The sequence below is a fragment of the Moschus berezovskii genome, chromosome 17, assembly GCF_049115385.1.
Source record: "Moschus berezovskii isolate FMDL1 chromosome 17, NW_MosBer_1.0, whole genome shotgun sequence".
Classification (NCBI taxonomy): Eukaryota; Metazoa; Chordata; class Mammalia; order Artiodactyla; family Moschidae; genus Moschus; species Moschus berezovskii.
This window is the reverse complement of record NC_142476.1, coordinates 63,970,419-63,989,333: the sequence shown is the minus strand read 5'-3', so window position 1 is coordinate 63,989,333 and position 18,915 is coordinate 63,970,419. Positions and strand designations below refer to the sequence as shown.

At 40.9% G+C, this 18,915-nt stretch overlaps 1 protein-coding gene across 2 annotated transcripts in view; it reads left to right on the top strand.

Moving 5' to 3' along the window:
- Positions 1–17,189, top strand: part of DNAH14 (dynein axonemal heavy chain 14) — a 398,894-nt gene extending 381,705 nt beyond the window's left edge. For both annotated transcript variants that reach the window (XM_088845531.1, XM_088845532.1), the window contains 5 exons: positions 4,851–4,963; positions 9,117–9,256; positions 11,840–12,003; positions 16,435–16,581; positions 16,974–17,189. In XM_088845531.1, coding sequence (XP_088701657.1) covers positions 4,851–4,963; positions 9,117–9,256; positions 11,840–12,003; positions 16,435–16,581; positions 16,974–17,189 — 780 coding nt within the window. The remainder of the gene's footprint in view (positions 1–4,850; positions 4,964–9,116; positions 9,257–11,839; positions 12,004–16,434; positions 16,582–16,973) is intronic.
- The last annotated feature ends 1,726 nt before the right edge of the window (positions 17,190–18,915 follow it).

Genomic DNA, 18,915 nt, shown 5'->3' with positions numbered 1-18,915 from the left:
AGCTAAGATCCCACATGCCTTGTAGCCAAAATAAAATAACAGAAGCAATATTGCAGCAAATTCAGTGAAGACTTTAAAAATGGTCCACATCAAAAAAAAATCTTTAAAAACAAAAATGAAGATGAAATAAAACAGACCAAAACGAGAAAATGCTGAAAGAGTTCATCATTAGCAAATGCTAAGGGAAGCCCTGAATGCCTTTCCTCATTTCCAGCAGGAAGGTGGAAGGAGGTAAGGGGGAAGCTCTGAGAAGGAATGAAGAGGCGGAAAAGTGGTAAATGAGGTGGTGAATAAATTTTGACAAAAATAAAAAGCAACAACAATATTAATATCCAGTGGGATTATTTTTTTAAAGAAGGATAGAATATTGAACATTTTGAAATGGAAAGGTCAAGAATAGAAAGGGTCAACAATAACATATAGGCCAAGGTTGGGGAGGGTATGGAATTTTTAGGTCTCAGAGAAGGAAGTTAAAAGTGATAATAACCCATAGATTTTTACAAATTAAATATGCATGCTGTAATTTTTAGGGTAATCACTAAAATAATTGAAACAAATTGCAGAGGAGGGAGAAATGCTTGTTAAATTGTTTTGTGAATAAAAAAATTTTTAAAGATTCAAAATGGCATATACAGTATAATCTCAACAATATAAAAAGTATATAATCCCCTGCATGTGAGTATCAAGAAACATGTACAAAGGTATTCAGAACATCATTATTTATAATGGTAAAATATTAGAGACAACTAAAATGTGTCATCCACAATAGCATGGAAAAATATATGGTATATTCATATGCAAGATTATACCAACAGTGAAAGGGAATGAACTACGGCTACAAACATCAGCAGGATATGCTCAAAAATAAGGATGAAATAACACACAGACAGACAGTCAATTCTTATTATTTGTGAATTTGCCTACTTTCTAAAATTTATTGGTAATCAAAATGTATGCAGACACATGAAAAGATGCTCAACATCATTCATCATCAGGGAAGTGCAAATCAAAACCACAATGAGGTATAATTTCACACCCACTAGGATGGTTACTCTGCCTATAAGTTAAATAAGCATGAGGAACGCTGGGCTAGAAGAAGCACAAGCTGGAATCAAGATTGCCAGGAGAAATATCAATAACCTCAGATATGCAGATGACACCACCCTCATGGCAGAAAGCGAAGAGGAACTAAAAAGCCTCTTGATGAAAGAGGAGAGTGAAAAAGTTGGCTTAAAACTCAACATTCAGAAAACTAAGGTCACGGCATCTGGTCCCATCACTTCATGGGAAATTGATGGGGAAACAGTAGAAACAGTAGCTGACTTTATTTTTGGGGGCTCCAAAATCACTGCAGATGATGATTGCAGCCATGAAATTAAAAGATGCTTACTCCTTGGAAGGAAAGTTATGACCAACCTGGATAGCATATTAAAAAACAGAAACATTACTTTGCCAACAAAGGTCCATCTAGTCAAGGCTATGGTTTTTCCAGTGGTCATGTATGGATGTGAGAGTTGGACTGTGAAGAAATCTGATCACCGAAGAATTGATGCTTTTGAACTGTGGTGCTGGAGAAGACTCTTGAGAGTCCCTCGGACTGCAAGGAGATCCAACCAGTCCATTCTAAAGGAGATCAGTACTGGGTGTTCATTGGAAGGACTGATGCTAAAGCTGAAACTCCAATACTTTGGCCACCTCATGCGAAGAGTTCACTCACTGGAAAAGACTCTGATGCTGGGAGTGATTGGGGGCAGGAGGAGACGGGGACGACAGAGAATGAGATGGCTGGATGGCATCACCGACTCAATGGACGTGAGTTTGGGTGAACTCCGGGAATTGGTGATGGACAGGGAGGCCTGGCATGCTGTGATTCATGGGGTCGCAAAGAGTCGGAGACAACTGAGCGACTGAACTGAACTGAACTGAGGATGGTTACTTCCCAGGTGGCACAGTAGTGAAGAATCCACCTGCCAGTGCAGGAGACAAAAAGATGCTGGTCTTATCCCTGGGTCAGGAATATCCCCTGGAGGAGGAAACGGCAACCCTCTCCAGTGTTCTTGCCTGGAGAATCCCATGGACAGGAGGAGTCTTGCAGGCTACTGTTCATAGGGTCACAAAGAGTCGGAAACAACAGAGCACTCATTCACGCTCAGAATAAAAACTGCAGACAATAATAAACATTGCAAGGATACAGAGACATTGGAATCTTCATATACTGCTCTTGGTAAAATGGTGTAGCCACTTTTGGAAAGTAGTATTTTATTTCCTCAAATAGTTAAACATAGTGTTGCCATTTGACCCGTCAGTTCCAACCCGAGGTATATTCCCAAGAGAAGTTGAAACATGTACCCACACAAAAAAACTTGTCATGACTGTTCATAGAAGCATTATTGAGAGCCAAAAGATGGAAGCAACTCAAATATTCCTTATGAATGGACAGAATCCTGATGAATAAATTATATGGTTTGTGAATTATATCTCAATAAAGATATTTTTAAAACCTATAGTAGAGAACATAGAGTTTAGAGAAAGCAATAGCAATTATAAATACTTAAAAACTAAGTGCAGGCTGTGAAGAGAATTGAGATATTGGATCTGCAAGCTGCACATACTTAGAATCATAAGACTTCACAGCTTGAAAGGATCTTGGGGTTCTTCTGCTCAAATATCCTTATTTTACAGATATGGGAACAGCAGCAGAGAGACTTTGTGACTTACTAAGAAAGTTAACTAGTGAAAGGGCTGTGAGTCACATGAGTTCAAATTTAAGTTGAGAGAACATGGCTCAGTTGGAATCCTCTAGGTTTAGTTACCTATGGGTGAAATGAGGGCATATCTGACCGAATGGCAAGAGCTGAAATTAGCCAGGGAGAAATATATGGCTTGGACAATTATGTGGGCGATAGTGCCATTTGGAGAAGGAAATGGCAACCCACTCCAGTATTCTTGCCTGGAGAATCCCAGGGACGGGGGAACCTGGTGGGCTTCCATCTATGGGATCACACAGAGTCGGACATGACTGAAGTGACCTAGCAGCAGCAGCAACAGTACCATTTAGAGACAGAGTGAGCAGAAACAGAGGTTGTTCGAGGGCAGATGCTGACATCCTGATTTGGACATGAAACATCTCGAGAAGCTAGGGGAGGCTTCCAAGTGAAGCTATCCAGGAGAAAGTGGATGAGAGTGCAAAGCAAGATATCGGTACTGTCAGCTTAGACAAAGTAGTGGAAACCACGGTGAATTAGATCTGAGAGAGAGAATGTAAAGTAGGGAGAGAAGAAGGCTGAGGGAATATAAGGCAACACCACCTGAAAGGGAGGGAAACAGGAGGAGTCAAAGAACGAAACCTTAGAAGTAGAGAATTCAAGAGAAAGTTAGGATTGAGTGTGGACACAGAAGTCAAAGCAGGACAGAGAGGAAGTAATCAACTTAGTCAAAAGCTGCAGAGAATACAAATTAGACAAATGGGAGGGATGAGTCTGGGGTGGGATCATGAATATGGAATGCATAAGGTCCTTGATGACTTCTAATGAAGACACCAAATGACAATAGGTTTGGCAGACAATGGGAAGAGGAGACAGGAGTCAATGAACTTATTCAAGAAGCCTGACTGGAGAAAAGAAGATCAAGCCTAGAGAGCTACAATGGGCCTTTTTTCCCTCCTTTGCAACACACAAGTAGGATGGTGTTCCTATTAACTTTACTGAGGAAAATTTTACGATGATAGTTGTATATATTTAAAGTGTAAACATGATGATTTGATATACCTATACATTGTAGAATGATTATCAAGGTCAAGATAATTAATGCATCCATCACCTCACATGGTGGTAAGAATGATCAAGATCTACTCTCAGCAATTTTTAACTACAAAATACCATATTATTACTATGCGTTAGACCCTCAAAAGTTATTCTTCTTATGACTGAAAATTTGTACTCTTGGATCTACATTATCACATTTCCCCCTCCCATCTACTTCTGGCAAGCCCCATTCTTCTGAGGAACATTGTTTCTACTACATAATTTGTGTAGAGTTTTATCATGAAAAGATGTTGAATTTTGTCAAATCCTTTTTGTGCATCAATTGAAGTGATCATAAGATTTTTATCCTTCATTCCTACATTGTGGTGTATCACATTTTTTTATCTTCATGTTTAACCATCTTTACCTCCCAGGGCTGAATCCCACATGATCACTGTTTATGATCCTTTTAATCTATTCTTGAATGCAGTTCTCTATTCTGTTGAGGATCAAACAAGCAGGATTGTGTGTTAGGTGGCTTGTGTATTTAAGATAGAATAGAGTGTTAATAAACAAAGGGATAGAAAATGGAAGTGGAAGCTTCAGAAAAGCAAAAATACTCCAGAAGTGCTGTGCAGTGCACAGGGGCAAGAACCAGCTTGACTCAAAACTGGAGGGAAAAGAGTGGGGAAAAAGAGACAGTGGATGGAGATTTATAGAATTTTGTGTAGGGGAAGGCCAAAAAGCTGAGATTACTTAGACTTAATGGCCTGTGAAGGTAATCTTCCCAGATAAGGGAAAAGAAGTGTGGGGTAGAGGCGTGGGCAACAAAGAAGACTGAAGAACTTGAAAAGAATGAGGAAAGACTAGCCAGGATGGAAACTTGCAAGTGTTTTATCCAAAGCACTGTTAAGATCATGCTGATTTGCCCTGGTTAAGAGTTTTCAGATTTCTCACTAAGTGCTTTCAGTTGGAAAACAGCATCCTCTTGCCAGGTTATTTATTTCTGGGAATTGAGTCTGTCACCAAAGTGTACAGATATGTTCTCAATGACTTCAAAGACAAATCTTAAAAAAAAATGATGTGCCTGTTTCTCAACCCCAACAGAAATATGCCTACAAATCAAGTAAAGCCCTGAGTTCCTGGGTGAATGACCTCATCCAGAGGCTGAACTTCTTTAACACCTGGGCCAAAATGGCATACACTGCAATTCATCATCGGTATGTAGAAAGGCTGCTTTATGTTTCCGCATCATTTTTATTTTGAGCTTAATGGTTTCACCATGTAATTTCACATCCTTGGCCTCTGAGTTCTCATTGCAACATGTGAATTTAAACAAAAGAGGTATTCTTTTTTTTTTAATTTAAAAATTTTAATGATATTTTATTTAAGGTACAAATGTGTTAATTTCAGTATTTAAGAGCTTGGTTGTTTTTTTTTAATTTTTTTTAATTGAAGGATAATTGCTTTACAGAATTGTGTTGGTTTCTGCCAAACATCAGCATGAATCAGCCATAGGTATACATATGTCCCCTCCCTCTTGAACCTCCTCCCATCTCCCTCCCCATCCCACCCCTCAAGGTTGTTAGAGAGCCCCAGTTTGAGTTCCCTGAGTCATACAGCAAATTCCCATTGTCTATCTATTTTACATATGGTAATGTAGGTTTCCATGTTACTTTCTCCAAACATCCCACCCTCCCCTCAAAAGGAGGGATTCTTATCTTCAGTTTAGGAGGAGGAAGCAGAGACCTAACAACTGGAGAGTTCCTTCCAAGGTCACTCTACCCTAAGAGACAGAGGTAGAAACAGAACCTAATACATTCCTCTTTCTGTTACACTGCACTGTGTCATGTGACACTAGCAGGAAGAAATGTGAAAAGAAATAAAAGCTAATTACATATAATTTTTAAATTTTTTAATACATAGCACAAAATAATTTGAAAGGCATGACAGTAGTTCACATTTAAGGAGTGCCTCACAGGGTGTTGGGCTTCCCAGGTGGTTCAGTTCAGTTCAATCACTCAGTCATGTCCTACTCTTTGCGACCCCATGGACTGCAGCATGCCAGGCCTCTCTGGCTATCACCCACTCCCAGAGCTTGCTCAAACACATGTCCATCGAGACAGTGATGCCATCCAACCATCTCATCCTCTGTCATACTCTTCTCCTGCAGCATCAGGGTCTTTTCCAATGAGTCAGTTCTTTGCATCAGGTGGCCAAAATATTGGAGTTTCAGCTTCAGCATCGGTCTTTCCAATGAATATTCAGGACTGATTTCCTTTAGGATGGACTGGTTGGATCTCCTTGCTGTCCAAGGGACTCTCAAGGGTCTTCTCCAGCACCACAGTTCAAAAGCATCAATTCTTCAGCATTCAGCTTTCTTTATAGTCCATTTCTCACATCCATACATGACTACTGGAAAAATCATAGTTTTGACTAGATGGACTTTTGTCGGCAAAGTAATGTCTCTGCTTTTTAATATGCTGTCTAGGCTTTTCTTCCAAGGAGCAATTGTGTTTTAATTTCAGGGCTGCAGTCACCATCTGCAGTGATTTTGAAGCCCAAAAAAATAAACTATCACTGTTTCCACTGTTTCCCCATCTATTTGCCATGAAGTGATGGGACCAGATACCATGATCTTAGTTTTCTGAATGTTGAGTTTTAAGCCAACTTTTTCACTCTCCTCTTTCACTTTCAGCATTATTGGTCGGGTCATAGACTTGGATTACTGTAATATTGAATGGTTTGCCTTGGAAACAGACAGCTCATTCTTTCATTTTTGAGATTGCATCCAAGTACTGCATTTTGGACTCTTTTGTTGACTATGATGGCTACTCCATTTTTTCTAAGGGATTCTTAACCACAGTAGTAGATATAATGGTCATTTGAGTTAAATTCACCCATTCCAGTCCATTTTAGTTTGCTGATTCTGAACTTCCAGATGTTTAAGCTGAATTTAGAAAAGGCAGAGGAACCAGAGATCAAATTGCCAACATCTGCTGGATCATCAAAAAAGCAAGAGAATTCCAGAAAAACATCTACTTCTGCTTTATTGACTATGCCAAACCCTTTGACTGTGTGGATTACAACAAACTGTGAAAAATTCTTCAAGAGATAGGAATACCAGACCACCTGACCTGCCTCCAGAGAAATCTGATGCTGGTCAAGAAGCAACAGTTAGAACTGGACATGGAACAATAGACTGGTTCCAAATAGGGAAAGGAGTATGTCAAGGCTATATATTCTAACCCTGCTTGTTTAACTTACATGCAGAGTACATCATGAGAAATGTTGGACTGGATGAAACACAAGCTGGAATGAAGATTGCTGGGAGAAATATCAATAATCTCAGATACACAGATGTCACCACCCTTATGGCAGAAAGCAAAGAAGAACTAAAGAGCCTCTTGATGAAACTGAAAGAGGAGAATGAAAAAGTTGACTTAAAACTCAACATTCAGAAAATGAAGAGCATGGCATCCGGTCCCATCACTTCATAGCAAATAGATGGGGAAACAGTGGAAACAGTGACAGACTTAACTCTTTTGGGCACCAAAATCACTGCAGATGGTGACTACAGCCATGAAATTAAAAGATGCTTGTTCCTTGGAAGAAAAGCTATGACCAACCTAGACAGCTTATTAAAAAGCAGAGACATTACTTTGCTGACAAAGATCCATTAGTCAAAGCTATAGTTTTTCCAGTAGTCATGTGTGGATGTGAGAATTGGACTATAAAGAAAGCTAAGTGTCGAAGAATTGATGCTTTTGAACTGTGGCGTTAGAGAAGACTCTTGAGAGTCCCTTGGACAGCAAGGAGATCCAGCCAGTCCATCCTAAAGGAAATCAGTCCTGAATATTCATTGGAAGAACTGATGCTGAAGCTGAAACTCCAATACTTTGGCCAACTGATGTGAAGAACTGATTCATTTGAAAAGACCCTGATGCTGGGAAAGTTTGAAGGTGGGAGGAGAAGGGGACGACAGAAGATGAGATGGTTAGACGGCATCACTGACTCAATGGATCTGAGTTTGAGTAAACCCCGGGAGTTGGTGATGGAGGATGCGAGTTTGAGTAAACCCCGGGAGGCCTGGCCTGCTGCAGTCCATGGGGTCACAAAGAGTTGGACGTGATCGAGCAACTGAACTGAACTTTCACTTTCATCAAGACACTCTTTAGTTCTTCCTCAGTTTCTGCCGTAAGGGTGGTGTCATCTGCATGTCTGAGGTTATTGATATTTCTCCCAGCAATCTTGATTCCAGCTTGTGCTTCATCCAGCTTGCCATTTCACATGATGTATTCTGCATATAAGTTAAATAAGCAGGGTGACAATATACAACCTTGACGTACTCCTTTCCCAATTTGGAACCAGTTTGTTGTTCCATGTCCAGTTCTAACTGCATACAGATGCTTCTTGACCAGTATACAGATTTCTCAGGAGGCAGGTAAGGTGGTCCGGTATTCCCAACTCTTTAAGAATTCTCCAGTTTATTGTGATCCATAAAGTCAAATGGTTTGATGTAGTCAATAAAGCAGAAGTAGATGTTTTTCTGGGACTCTCTGCTTTTTCTATGATGCAATGGATGTTGGCAATTTAATCTCTGGTTCCTCTGCCTTAGTGGTAAAGAATCCAGCTGCTGATGCAGGAGACACAGGTTCCATCCCTGGGTTGGAAAGATCTGGAGACGGAAATGGCAACCCATTCCAGTATTCTTGTCTGGAGAATCCCACAGACAGAGGAGCCTGATGGCCTACAGCCCATAGAGTCACAGAGAGTCAGACATGACTGAGAATGCGCACACACTCACAGGGTGCCATTTTTCAAAGCATTTTGCTCATATTAATCGACTTAATTCTCATAGTAACCCTGTGACATGAAGTAGGTACCATTATTTATCATTCTCATTTTAGAGATGTGGAAATTGACACAAAAACATGGAGCAACTTGCCCAGATTTTCACAGCTAGAAAGTGGAAGCATTAAGATTTGAACCTGGAAAACCTAGTTCCAAAGTCTGTACCAAACTGTCTCTTTCACCATTGAACTATAAGTGAATGTTACTGTTTGTCTTCTTAGAGAAGGCAGTAACTCAAACCCAATTTGCAAGATTCCACAAAGCCCAGTCAAGATTCCTACTGTAATAACCACATCACTTGTTAATTGCCTTTCAGGGCTTTGTGTTCTCAAAGCTTTAAAGCCATAGCTGGTTTTCATTAAACTATAGGATAAGAGTCCAGAGAAGGGGGAGAGTTTGAGATGAAAAGGGAAGGAGGAATCCAGGAGAGGCTGGAAGAAATTGCTCAGATCATCTGAAAATGTGCAATTACTATACCTCTAACTGAACTACACAAATCTGTGGTCTGCCTTCCAATAGGTATATGAGACTTGTCACAGCTTGGAAGCACTCCAGCACATCATCTAGCCAAGACCCCAAATACCCCACTGAGCAAAACAGTGAATTCTTTGAAGGGTTTCCTGCAAGATATTGGCTCCCAGCTTTCTTCTTTCCACAAGGTGAGCATGAGAACCTAGACCAGCCTTATACCTGATCCAGGCAAGTCTGTCCCCAACCCCTCCACCAGCACTCTCCCTGTCCTCTTCCTCTCTGGGATGAAAGGGCCCTAGGATAGCCCTGCTCCCCCACCCCCAGCACACACACACACACACACACACACACACACACAGGTACCAGGGCCTCCTGCATGCACTAGAGCAGTCTGTCTCCTCCCTCCCCATCCACGTCCTTCCCTTGCCCCATCTCCTCAAGCACCAGAATAGACCCACATCCTGTCAGACCTCACCCTCACCCTGGCAGGAGTCTCACTTCCTCATCTCTAGGTCATTAATTCTATGAGGTCAGAAGCCAACAACATTAGATGCCTCCCCAAAGCCCCTACACCTTAAAAGTGGACTCCTGGAGATGGGCACCTGCCCAAGGGATTGATCCTGTGCTTCAACCATTTCGTTCATTTATTCATTTAATAAGAATTAATGAATAAATGTTTGTTGGGTCCTAGGCCGCACCAGCTTGGTACAAATGTCCAGCAGGAAAGACAGATATTCAACCAGAACCTGTTACAATAATGTATGGTCAGGGTGTAATGAGAGTTGTAAAGGGGCCGCACTAGACTGTAAGATCAACGAAGGCAGGAGCCAGTTCCGTTTTTATTCCCTATTGTATTCCAAGCACCTAATGCAGCTCTCAGCACCAAAAAAATTCTCAGTAAATATTTGAAGAAAGAGTGTCTTTCTAAATGAATATAAGAATAGATGGATATTCTTAGAGCCTAAAACAGGAGGACCTAAACTAAGGGTCAGGAAAAGGAAGGCCACTAAGAAAATAACTTCTAAGATGAGACTTGAAGCTTCCTTCTTACCAATTAGATATTATCCAGGTAGGCACAGAATAAGACGACAGCAATTGGCACCCTTAGTACTTACTAAATATAGTGCTTATTAGTACCAGGTGCCAGGCACTCTCTAAGGATTGTGTGTGTGTGTGTGTATGTGTATGATTTTTAAATTTTTATTTATTTATTTGGCTGCACTGGGTCTTTGTTGCTGCCTGGGCTTTTTCTCTAGTTGTGGAGAGCAGGGTTTGCTCTCCTGTGGCGGCTCATGGACTTCTCATTGCAGCAGTTTCTCTTGCTGCAGAGCACGGGCACTAGAGCGTTTGGACTTCAGTAGCCATGACACATGGGCTCAGTAGTTGTGCTGCCTGGTCTCTAGAGCACAGGTTCAGTAGTTGTGGTTTATGGGCTTAGTTCTCTTGTGACATGTGGGGTCTTCCCAGAGCAGGGATCGAACCCATGTCCCCTGCATTGGCAGGTGGATTCTTTACCACTGAGCCACCAGGGAAGCCCAGGATTTTGTCTATATTAAGTCATTCAATTCTCATGACAATCTTATAATGTTGTTACTATTATTATCCCTATTTGCAGATAAGAAAACCTAGGCAGAGAGAAGTTGTAATTTGTCCAAAATCACACAATAAGCAACTGAGCCAAGGTTCAAACTTAGCCTATCTGACTTGGAAATTCACATGTTTATCCACTGCACTAAACTACGAATAGCATTTTATCAGAGAAAATATCATCCTCTCCTGGAGCATTTAGCCTTCTGAAAGGAGCACGAAGAGAGGTCACTTCTGGCTGGGTCTGTAGAGATGGTCTCTTGGGCCTTGAAGAATTGTAGGGAAATTTGAGAAAGATTATCTAAAGCTAAAAGCTGAGCAAAGGCACTGAGTCTGGCCCAGAAGGCAATCCAAACTTGTGTAAGCAAAAGAGGGCAAGTTATAAGCACATGTAAGTGGAAAGGAATCCAGAGGACCCTGGCTTCAAGCATGGCTAGATTCAGGTAGTCAGTATCCTCCATGTCACCCTCAGGCTGCCTCCTCATGTCTGAGCTCTTTTTTTGCTATATCTTAGTCTCTTTTTTTTCTCTCCTGCACATAGCCTTTCTCCATGCAACCAAGGGAAAAAATGGCCACAAGAAGTTTAGCATCTCCAGAAGAAAAAGGGCCTTCCTCTTCCTAATGTCCATATGGCTCTTAGTTGTGGCATGTGGGATCTAGTTCCCCAACCAGGGCTCTAACCCAGGCACCCTGCATTGAGAGCATGGAGTCTTAGCCACTTTTCACCAGGGACATCCCCATATGTCATTTCTTGAGAAAGGCTCTGACACACTTGGGTCTTGGCCTTGCCCCTGGGTCCCATGTTTGCTGCCAGGAAGATAAGGTACTTTGATCAGCCAAGACTGGGTCAAAAGTGATCAGGTCCTGGGATCCATAGCCTCTCTCTTCCCATGTTGAATATGGGAGGGACACTGGGCCTACAAATGCTTTCCATGTTTCCCAGGAAGCTCATGCTGCTGGCCAGACTAATATCCCCAAGTCCTGAGTGAGGCAGTTGGGTTTATACTCTCCCCCTATCCAGCCCCATCTCGCGTCCACCGCAGGCGTTTCCTGACACTTTCTTCTCCACTCTTCCCTTCCCATGAGATATCAGTGTTGCTAATCCCCACGGGAAACTTTGGGATAGGCACAGTTCCTGAGCCCCAGAGACTCACAAGGAACTTGGTGCATGTTTTTCTCCAAAGCCTTTCTCATCACTGTGCTTCAAGACTATGGACGGTCCCAAGGAATCTCTACAGATGCCCTGACCTTTACCCACCATGTGATCTCGGACACCACCGACATCAAAGACAAGGAGTTCTCCATAATCATCCAGAAGAAACTCAACATAGTCAGGAGAGCCTTTAAGGTACTGGAGTACTTCAGAGGTTGGAAAGGATAATCATTCATGCATTCAATCTATCCATCAATCATTCCCTCAACAAACCTTCTTCATTTACCAAGTGCCAGGCCCAATGCTAGACACTAGAGCATGGCCCAGTCTCCCTCCAAGCCCAAATGCCATCCAGTGCCATCTCTCCCACTCTGCTGCTAGGGAGTTGGGAAGAATTAGAAATATCGGACACGACTGAGCGACTGAACTGAACTGATCTGAAATGAGTAAAAGCTTCAGATAAATACAATAAATGAACTTTACAACTCTCCCCTGACATACATGAAGCCTGAATGCTGTTAGATCAGGATTTGAAGATGGTATTTCTTTCTTTCTTAAGATATTTTTTTTAACGTGGACCATTTTTACATTTTTGTTTATTACAATATTGCTTCTGTTTATAACTCTTCCCTGACATAAATGAAGACTGAACACTTCTACGTCAGGATTTGAAGGTGGTATTTCTTTCTTTTTTAAAGATTTTTTGACATGGACCATTTTATGTTTTTTTTTTTTAATTTATTATAATTTTGCTTTTGTTTTGTTTTGGGCTTTTTTCAGTCATGAGGCATGTGGGAAATTAGCTCCCTGAGCAGGGATCAAACTCAGACCCCCTGCATTGGAAGGCAAAGTCTTAACCACTGGAAGCCCCCAAAGGTAATATTTCAAACAAATAGGGCAGATCTCTCCTGAGGGTGGCTCAGCTGAACTGCCTGCCATCCAGCAACCCACTCACTCCAGAGTTCAGCCACTTTCAAAGAGAAGCCCCCACCCAGCCTGCAATGAAACTCAGGGCACTCAGCAAATGTGCTAATTATGCTGGAAGCAGTTTATCTGGGCATGTGAGTGCTGACAGCCAGATGCTCGAGGCCAACCCTAACCCCATCACGCTCCCACCATTGCCCCACTGGTTTGAGGGCCACTCTTGTGGTTTACTAAACTCCAACCTGTTTTAGCAAGCTATTTTCTATTCTAGGACCAACACCACACAGGTCAAGAAGTTTTAAGTTATATATGGAGACTTAGAGCAAATCATTCCTCATTTTTCCTTTTTTTTTTTTTATTGAATTTTTATTCTATTACTTTTTTCTCTATTTTTGATTGTGGTAAAATAAACATAACATAAAATTTACTATTTTAATTACTTTTAACTGTACTGTTCAGTGACATTGAGTATATCCACACTGTTGTGCAGTCATCTCCATAACGTTCTCATTTTTTCAAACTGGAACCCCATACCCATTAAACACTCCCCATTCCAACCATCCCAACCACACACTACTTTTTATCTCTAAAAATGTGACTACTGTAGGAACCTCATATTAGTGAAATCATATCATATTTGTCCTTTTGTGACTGGCTTACTCGCTAGGGTAAAGAATCCACCTGCCAATGCAGGAGACATAAGAGATACAGGTTCAATCCTTGGGTCAGAAAGATCCCTTGGAGAAGGGAATGGCAACCCATTCCGTTATTCTTGCCCGGAGAATCCCACGGACAAAGGAACCTGGCAGGCTTCAGTCAACAGGGTCGCTGAGTCAGACACGACTGAAGTGACTTAAGTGAAGTGTTAGTCACTCAGTCATGCCCGACTCTTTGCGACCCCATGGACTGCAGCCCACCAGGCTGCTCTGTCCATGGGATTTTCCAGGCAAGAATACTGGAGTGGGTAGCCATTTTCTTCTCCAGGGGATCTTCCCAACCCAGGAATCGAATCTGGGTCTCCTGCACTGCAGGCAGATTCTTTACCGACTGAGCTATGGGGGAAGCCTTGAAGTGACTTAGCATGCACATTATTTTACATAGCATAATGTCTTTATAATGTCATCTATGTGGTAGCATGTATCAGAATTTCCTTCTTTTTTTAAGACTAAATAATATTTCATTGTATGTGTATACCACATCTCAGCTCAGGCCGCCATAACAAACACCACAAACAGGATGGCCTAAATAACAGAAATGTGTCTTCTCCCAGTTTTGGAGACTGGGAGCCTGAGATCAGGGTGCCAGCTGAGAGTTCTTCCTGGCTTGCAGACAGATGTCTTATAGCTATGTCCTCACCTAGCTATGTCCTCACCTGGCCTTTCCTTGATGTGCATGTGTGGAGAGAGAGGGAGCAGACTCTCTGGTGTCTTCTTATAAGGATATTCATCTTATTGGATCAAGAAACCCCCATTCACGTGACTTTAATTGCTGCTTTAGAGGCCTCATCTCTAAATACAGCTACTCTGGGCAATAGGGCTTCAGTTTATGAATTTGAGGAGGATACAGACTTTGGCCACCTGATGTGAAGAGCTGACTCATTGCAAAAGACCCTGATGCTGGGAAAGATTGAGGGCAGGGGGAGAAGGGGGCAACAAAGAATGAGATGTTTGCATGGCATCACCTACTCAATGGATATGAGTTTGAGCAAGCTTCAGGAGATGGTGAAGGACAGGGAAGCCTGGCATGCTTCAGTCCATGGGGAAACAAGGAGTCAGACATGATTTAGTGACTGAACAATAGCAACAAAAGACTTTTAGTCCACAACACCATATTTTTTCATCCATTCATCTGTCCATAGACGCTTGAGTCGATTCCATTTGGCCATCGTGAACAGTGCTGCTACAAACATGGGTGTGCAAATATCTGTTTGAGTCCCTGTTTCAGTTCTTTTGGGTATAGATCTAGGAGTGGAACTATTGGATCATATGGTAATTTTGTTAAAATTTTTGAGGAAATGCCATTCTGTTTTCCATAGTGGCGGCATCACTTTACATTCCCATAAGGATTATTGCATCTATGTTCATCAGTGGTATTGGCCTGTAATTTTTTTTCCCCATCATATCTTTTTCTGGTTTTGGCTTCAAGGTAGGGCTGGCCTGGTAAAATGAGATCCAAAGCATTATTTCCTCTTCAATTTTTTGGAATAGTTTGAGAAAGATGGATGTTAACTCTTCTTTAACACCCTGTGAAGCCATCTGGTCCAGGATTTTGTTTGTTGGAAGTGTTTTGATTCTGTTTCATTACTGACTTAATATCGTTACTGGTAATCAGTCTGTTAATATTTTCTATTTCTTCCTGATTCAAACTTGGGAGATTGTACATTTCTAGAAATTTATCCATTTCTTTTAGGTTGTCCATTTTATTGGCATGTGGTTGATCATGGCAATCTCTTATGATCTTTTAAATTTTTGTGGCCTCATTTGTAACTTCTCTTTCGTTTCTGATTTTATTTGGGCCCTCTCTCTTTTTTCTTGATGAGTCTGCTAAAGGTTTATTGATTTTGTGGTACTTTTCAAAGAATCAGCTTCATTGATTCAGTTTCATTGATCTTTTCTATATTTTTAGTCTCTATTTACTTCTGCTTTGATTTTTATTATTTATTTTCTTCTACTAACTTTGAGTTTTTATTTGTTCTTTTTCTAGTTCCTTTAGATGTGAGGTTAGGTTGTTTGAGATTTTTCTTGTTTCCTAAAGTAGGCTTGCATCAATGTTAACTTGTCTCTGAGAACTGTTTTGCTGCATCCTGTAGATTTTAGATCATTGTGCTTCCATTTTCATTTGTCTTAAGGTATTTTTTTATTTCCTTTTTTATTTCTTCAGTCACCCATTGGTTGTTTAGTGGCCTATTGTTTAGCATCTGTATGTTTGTGTTGTACAGGTTTTGTTCTTGTTAATTTCTAATCTCATAGCATTGTGGTAGGGAACTTGATATGATTGCAGCGATCTTCTTAAATTTAATGAGACTTGTTTTAATGGCTCAGCACGTGATCTATCCTGGAGAAAGTTCCATGTACACTCAGACCACTTGCTCCTTGTAGAGGAGAACCTCTGCAGTTGTGATTATCCTCCCATTTGTGGTCTGCCTACCTAGGTATGGGTCTTCAGTAAATACTGCATTTCTGCCCCTCTTACCTGTCTCATTTTGGTTCCTTCTTTATATCTTGAGTTGTAGAAAATCTTTTCTACTGGTCTTCAGATCATTCTCATCAATATTTGCTTTGTAAATATGGTGTGGCCATAGGAGGAGGTGAGCACAGGGTCTTGCTGCTCTGCCATCTTACTAGAAGATTGACTTTTGCAATTGTTTTTGCTCTCTTTTTAAAAAGTGACCTAAGGATTACAATTCTAGAAATTTGAAGTTTTACTGTATTTGAAATACTTGTCAATCCAGGATCATCATATATAGATCAAAACCTACAAATTGCTCATGCTCTCAGAGAAGGAAGAGAATGAAGTACTTACCTTAGAACCTGGCAATGAGTATCTCTAAGGTGAAGTACTCACCTTAGAATCCACATGGCAATGGCAGGGAATTGCACCTCCTCCTCTTTGGCCTCCTCCCTGACCTTCCTCTAGATGCAGCTTCTATTAAAGGGAACATCTCACCTGGAACCCTCTGACACCACCTCTCTTTGTTCTTAGGGCACAGACCCCACACATGTTGGAGTTCACGTCTTTGGTTTATTCATTGAGGGGGCAAGGTGGAATCACAAAGAAAAAATACTAGAAGACTCGCTACCTTGTGAGATATGTTGTGATTTTCCTGAAATATACTTCTTGCCAACAAAGGTAATCTCCCAGATGTTTATCACAAAGTTTTAAACCACTGAGCTTTCCCTCAGTGGTACCAACCATTCCTTCTACTTCCCATCCTTATGATTTCACTAGGGAGACTGGCCAATATACTTCAGACTACAAACATGTCAAATAGCCCCAAATACTCCTAAAACTTAAAATAGATGCTGTACAAACATCTAGTGTGATTTCTGAAGAATACGTACTATAAAGCTATACTAGTGACTAAAAAATCAGGCATAATTCTATATGCAGTTACATAACTTAATAATCACCTAAAGTTAAATGCATTCAGTTTATAACAAACTCCCCAAATCTAGTATAAAAGAAATGTGAGCCACTGGCTTACTTGAACTGTGTAATTTGAGCATTTATTTATTTTTTAGATTTCTACTGAAAAATCAAGTGCGTCTAAGCAGACAGAGCCAGAACTCTATACTTTTGAATGCCCAGTTTACCAGACACCTGAAAGGTCGAGTATTTTGACAGCTGCTGGTTTATCCTCAAACTTTTTAACATCTGTGTACTTATCCACAAAGAAACCTCCTAGTCACTGGATCACAATGCAGGTTGCACTGCTGTGTGAGGAGAATGAAAAATAAACTTCCATAACAAACGATGTAATTGTTGACTCTGACCAGTTACATCCTTCAAGACATTCACATGTAGTCAGCATCCTTCATGAAAAAAATCTATGTGATCAAGGCAGATTGGACAGTGTCATTATTTGTATGTGAAAACTTTAACATGCAGGGGAAGCTGCCAGCTGCTTCCATTCTAAGCAATGACCCTGTGGGTGGGCTCTCCTCCAGGTAAGAGAACATGCCCCCAGAAAGCAGAAGGTCTGACTTTTCTAAAAGGGAAAGCCACGGCAACTAGCATGGTATTAGGGCATCTAATTCTTACGAAATTTTTGACTTTAGAGTGATTTCTGCAATTAAATACAATAAAATAAACATGGAGAGCAGTTCTTTGGAATACTTTCCCAGGCTGCTCTGAGAGAACACAGAACATGACACTGTTGGCCTGACTACAGACTTTTGAGACAAAAGAGGCTCTTCCATTAAAGAAATGATCTTGTTCTGATTTCACCAGATTTTCTCTTTCCACTGAAAAACCAATGCTGAGAATTCAGTGTCAAAACTAGATGAAAAATGTGAAAATTCAATGTTAAAATGTGTTTCTGTAGGTAGATTTTTATTTTTGAGCACCAACTATGCTGAACACTCACAAAAATTCCTCTACCTTCAAGCCACCTATGTACTATGTGGTATCTCAATCTTTATACATGAAGAAACTGGTGCTCCTAGAACTTGAATTGCCCAAGCTCACACTGCCAGAAGTAGGGCTTGGATTCAAAGCCATGTTCGTTGTCACATTATCTCAGCAGTGGGCCCATTGGCAGAAAACAAATCCCATGTTTCCACAAATGAAGATCAAACAATCCCTTCTGTCTGTAATAAGGGGGAGAAGAGGTTGTAGAGAGGGCTCACACCAGAACTTGACTCTAATAGCCATGAACAAAATATTAACATCTACTTTTGGGTCTAAGAAACTGCACTGAAAGTCACATTATCAAAAATATACATTGAGAATCTAATTACACACAGTACTATAGAAAATAATTATAAAGACCTAGCCCCTGTCATTCAGGAATCAAGAAAATGACAAAATATAGGGTTTTAACAACAGAATCAAGGTGAGGTCTTATTTGGTCCAGTGAATTCATTAAAATTGTTTTAGGAATTATCCATGATTTGCTAAAACAAAACAGTCCATGAGTTATAGAAACCACCAATAAGCAAACTCTTTTCCTCAGTACAAAAATAAGACCAAGAATCACATGATGTGATATTTTTAACTTACTTGGTTTTGGAGTGTATTCTGACACACCCACCTTCTGCAAAGTCATTTCACACTGTGAAGAGAGATAAAGACATGGTGTCTGATCTCACTGACACACAAATGTCTCTCACATACATGTACTGGCTTTCACATGCACTTAGGCGCATTTGTAATTAATACAAATTCGTTTGAAAGTATTACTGAGTCTATGACACTTTTGATCATTCCTCTATTTTCTCAAAGAACAAACTAAATCTATGATCACCATCTGCAGGCTGAGACCCTCCACTAACCCTTTTCAAGCTCTGATGTCTGAGAACCTTGATGCAAACTGCAGTTTGCCAGGGGTCTCAGTCTATCTTTTGGATTCACTCGTGGTAAAGGAGGGACCCAGAGGATCCTGGAATAAACCAGGGGTTGGGTGGGAAGCAGTAATCTAAGCGTTCCTGTTTTGGTCCCAATGATCCCAGCGATACAGGCAGG